We start from the raw sequence: 6,000 nt of genomic DNA on the forward strand, positions 1-6,000 counted from the left end.
GGAAATGGGACAGAGAATATATGGAAATGGGACAGGAATATATGGAAATGGGACAGAGTTTATATGGAAATGGGACAGGGATTATATGGAAATGGGACAGAGATTATATGGAAATGGGACAGGGATTATATTGAAATGGGACAGAGAATATATGGAAATGGGACAGGAATATATGGAAATGGGACAGGGATTAGAAGGAAATGGGACAGGGATTAGAAGGAAATGGGACAGAGATTATATGGAAATGGGACAGGGATTATATGGAAATGGGACAGGGATTATATTGAAATGGGACAGGGATTATATGGAAATGGGACAGGGATTAGAAGGAAATGGGACAGGGAATATATGGAAATGGGACAGAGAATATATGGAAATGGGACAGGAATATATGGAAATGGGACAGGGAATATATGGAAATGGGACAGGGATTATATGGAAATGGGACAGAGATTATATGGAAATGGGACAGGGATTATATTGAAATGGGACAGAGAATATATGGAAATGGGACAGGGAATATATGGAAATGGGACAGAGTTTATATGGAAATGGGACAGGGATTATATGGAAATGGGACAGAGATTATATGGAAATGGGACAGGGATTATATGGAAATGGGACAGAGATTATATGGAAATGGGACAGGGATTATATGTAAATGGGACAGAGAATATATGGAAATGGGACAGGAATATATGGAAATGGGACAGGAATATATGGAAATGGGACAGGGATTATATGGAAATGGGACAGAGATTATATGGAAATGGGACAGGGATTATATTGAAATGGGACAGAGAATATATGGAAATGGGACAGGAATATATGGAAATGGGACAGGGATTAGAAGGAAATGGGACAGGGAATATATTGAAATGGGACAGAGATTATATGGAAATGGGACAGGGATTATATGGAAATGGGACAGGGATTATATTGAAATGGGACAGGGATTATATGGAAATGGGACAGGGATTAGAAGGAAATGGGACAGGAATATATGGAAATGGGACAGAGAATATATGGAAATGGGACAGGGAATATATGGAAATGGGACAGGGATTAGAAGGAAATGGGACAGGGATTATATGGAAATGGGACAGGGATTAGAAGGAAATGGGACAGGGAATATATGGAAATGGGACAGAGAATATATGGAAATGGGACAGGAATATATGGAAATGGGACAGGGATTATATGGAAATGGGACAGGGATTATATGGAAATGGGACAGAGATTATATGGAAATGGGACAGGGATTATATGGAAATGGGACAGAGATTATATGGAAATGGGACAGGGATTATATGGAAATGGGACAGGGATTATATTGAAATGGGACAGAGAATATATGGAAATGGGACAGGAATATATGGAAATGGGACAGGGATTAGAAGGAAATGGGACAGGAATATATTGAAATGGGACAGAGATTATATGGAAATGGGACAGGGATTATATGGAAATGGGACAGGGATTATATTGAAATGGGACAGGGATTAGAAGGAAATGGGACAGGGGATATATTGAAATGGGACAGAGAATATATGGAAATGGGACAGAGAATATATGGAAATGGGACAGGGATTATATGGAAATGGGACAGAGATTATATGGAAATGGGACAGGGATTATATGGAAATGGGACAGGGATTATATGGAAATGGGACAGGGATTATATGGAAATGGGACAGAGAATATATGGAAATGGGACAGGGATTATATGGAAATGGGACAGAGAATATATGGAAATGGGACAGAGAATATATGGAAATGGGACAGAGATTATATGGAAATGGGACAGGGATTATATGGAAATGGGACAGAGAATATATGGAAATGGGACAGAGATTATATGGAAATGGGACAGGGATTATATGGAAATGGGACAGAGAATATATGGAAATGGGACAGAGAATATTTGGAAATGGGACAGGGAATATATGGAAATGGGACAGGGATTATATGGAAATGGGACAGGGATTATATGGAAATGGGACAGGGATTATATGGAAATGGGACAGAGAATATATGGAAATGGGACAGAGATTATATGGAAATGGGACAGGGATTATATGGAAATGGGACAGAGAATATATGGAAATGGGACAGGGAATATATGGAAATGGGACAGGGAATATATGGAAATGGGACAGAGATTATATGGAAATGGGACAGGGATTATATGGAAATGGGACAGGGATTATATGGAAATGGGACAGGGATTATATGGAAATGGGACAGAGATTATATGGAAATGGGACAGAGATTATATGGAAATGGGACAGGGATTATATGGAAATGGGACAGAGATTATATGGAAATGGGACAGGGATTATATGGAAATGGGACAGGGATTATATGGAAATGGGACAGGGATTATATGGAAATGGGACAGGGATTATATGGAAATGGGACAGGGATTATATGGAAATGGGACAGGGATTATATGGAAATGGGACAGGGATTATATGGAAATGGGACAGGGATTAGACGGGAATGGGACAGGGATTAGACGGGAATGGGACAGGGATTATATGGAAATGGGACAGGGATTATATGGAAATGGGACAGGGATTATATGGAAATGGGACAGGGACTAGACGGGAATAGGATGAGGAACTTTACATATAAAAGTTTTAAATAAAGAGTTGGGTCAACAAACAATGGTCAAGCTTGAGATGTGTGTGCGCTTGTGTGTGTGTGTGTGTGTGTGTGTGTGTGTGTGTGTGTGTGTGTGTGTCTATGTGTGTGTGTGTCTGTGTCTATGTCTGTGTGTGTGTGTCTGTCTGTCTGTCTGTCTGTCTGTCTGTCTGTCTGTCTGTCTGTCTGTCTGTCTGTCTGTCTGTCTGTCTGTCTGTCTGTCTGTCTGTCTGTCTGTCTGTCTGTCTGTCTGTCTGTCTGTCTGTCTGTCTGTCTGTGTGTGTGTACTCTCACCCTCTCCAGGCTGATAAAGTATAGTTTATAGTTGGTGCTGGTGAGGGTTCCGGTCACCAAACCCGTGAAGGGACAGATGTACATCACATCCTTGGCTGAGGGAACAAACAAACACACGACAGTGTTGAAACAGTGTTCAGTGGGAGGAAACAGACTGATGTCGCTCTTCACGTGAAACAAACTAGGAAAGTGTAAAACGTGTCAACAACTACAGCTGCTCTCGTACCAGGATGAAGAGAAAAACAGAAAAGGACAGAAAACGGGTAAATAAGTCAAATGGAGACAAAGATCTGGACCGAGAGAGAGAGAGGGAGAGAGAGAGAGATAGAGCCAGAGAGAGAGAGACAGGAGAGAGAGAGAGAGAGGGAGAGGGTAGGGAGAGATTTAGAGAGACAGGAGAGAGAGAGAGAGAGAGAGACAGGGAGAGAGAGGAGAGAGAGAGAGAGAGAGAGAGAGAGAGAGAGAGAGAGAATTATTATTAGCCAGAGAGATTATTATTATTATTATTTATTATTATTATTACATATTATTATTAGATATTATTATTATTATTATTATTATATTATTATTATTATTACATATATTATTAGGGAGAGAGAGACAGAGCTTAGAGATAGAGAGAGAGAGATAGACAGAGCCAGAGAGAGAGATATAGAGAGAGACATTAGCCAGAGAGAGATAGATTATAGAGAGAGATAGAGATAGATATTAGAGATTAGAGAGAGAGAGAGATTATATAGATTATATTATATATATTACATATTATTATATATTATTTTTATATAGAGAGTTTAGATATATATATATTATTATTATATACATATTATACAGATATTATATATATTAGAGCCAGAGAGATTACATACAGATATATATATTATGTTTATTATATATATATATACACATATATATATATATATAGGAGATATATAGAGATAGGCTAGAGAGGAGATATAGAGAGAGAGAGGAGAGAGAGAGATACATCACTATATACATTAAAATATTACAGCATTAAAATACTCTTACAGAAAATAGCTATAACGCCACGATGCTGAAATATTATTATATATATATTATTATTATTACACATATACATATTAATTATTACACATATTACATTATTAATATATACACATATATTACATACATATATTATTATATACACATATTATCATATATATATTACTACATATATATTATTCACATATTACTATTAATTATTAATATTATTACATATTACATATATATTGATATATATTACATATATAACATATTACACATTAATATTATTATATATTATACACACATTATTATTTATATATACATACATATTATTATTACATATATTATTCACATTTCACGATTATTCGATGCGGCTTTGCTATTATGATTATTATTATTATTATTTTATTATTATTATTATTATTATTGCGCGCATTTTATTATTATTATTATTATTATTATTATTATTATGAGCACATATTATTGCATTATTATTATTGCTTTATTATTATTATTATTATTGTTATTCTTACCGGCCTATTTATATTGTATTATTATTACACATACATACACATTATTATTACATACATACATTACATATTACACACATACATATACATTAATATTATTATTATACACATATTACATACATACACATTAATATTATTACACACATCATTACACATTACATTATTACATATTACACACATACACACACATATTATCACTACACATTAATACACACATACACATACACACACTACATACATTACACACACACACACACACTACACACACACACACACATACACATTGCTTTACTACACACATGCTCACACATATCACTTTCATCACATACACACACTTACACGCACCATTTAACACACACACACGCTATTACACATATTTTTTGTATTTACATATTACACATACACGCTTGATCACATATTACATCGCTTTACTATTTATTACATTACACATATTATTCATTTATTGCCTTTTAATACATAACATTACATCATGACATTATTAACGCTTATTACATATTACTATTATACACTATTATTTTACATACATCGCTATGTATTACATTATTACTTATTTACATATTTTCACACACATCGCTTATTACACACATTGGCTATTATTATTATTAATATTACACATTACATACTTCGCACATACATATTACACATCACACATACATACATATTTACACGTACATATTATTGCTTACATCGCAACATCACATATTATTAACGCTTACTATTGCATATTATTATTACATATTTTTTACTACTATTATATACATTATTACACACACCGCTACATACATAATACATACATTAATATTACATATTACACATATTATTACACATACATGTTACACACATACATACATACACATTATACATATTACACATATTACATATACATGATACATATTATTACATATTACTATACACATATTACATATTTATTATTATTATTATTAATTATTATGTATTACATATTATTCATCATTATTATTACACATACGTATTATTATACATATTATTAAAGAGAGATTATAGGGGGGTGACGGAGAGAAGAGGGGGGTGATATATATATACTTTAGACACCTATATATATATATATATAGGGGGTGACTTGAGAGAAAAGAGAGGGGGGTGATGATACTTTAGGGGTGACTTGAGAGAGATATAGATTGAGAGAGAGAGGGGGTGACGGATATAGAGAGGGGTGTCGGAGAGAGAGATATATATGGACAGAGAGAGGGGGTTTGGAGAGAGAGAGATAGAGAGATATAGAGAGAGAGAGAGAGAGAGAGTATATAGGGGGGTGATATAGATAGAGGGGTGACACAGAGATATATATATATATACTGGAGAGAGAGGGGGATATACAGAGAGAGAGGGGGGAGACCTGAGATATATAGAGAGAGAGAGAGATATATATATATACTTTATAAAAGCACCTATATATATATACATTTTATAAAAAAGGATATATATATAGAGAGGGGGTGACGGAGAGAGAGATACAGAGAGACAGATA

At 34.4% G+C, this 6,000-nt stretch overlaps 1 protein-coding gene across 1 annotated transcript in view; it reads right to left on the reverse strand.

Moving 5' to 3' along the window:
* The window catches only part of LOC118379661 (myotubularin-related protein 1-like), a 34,308-nt gene that overhangs the window by 7,860 nt on the left and 20,448 nt on the right, over positions 1-6,000 (reverse strand). Inside the window, exon 4 of the mRNA XM_052497642.1 lies at positions 2,941-3,035. Within this exon, the coding sequence (XP_052353602.1) occupies positions 2,941-3,035 (95 nt within the window). The remainder of the gene's footprint in view (positions 1-2,940; positions 3,036-6,000) is intronic.

Source organism: Oncorhynchus keta, chromosome 35, assembly GCF_023373465.1.
Source record: "Oncorhynchus keta strain PuntledgeMale-10-30-2019 chromosome 35, Oket_V2, whole genome shotgun sequence".
NCBI classification, from domain to species: domain Eukaryota; kingdom Metazoa; phylum Chordata; class Actinopteri; order Salmoniformes; family Salmonidae; genus Oncorhynchus; species Oncorhynchus keta.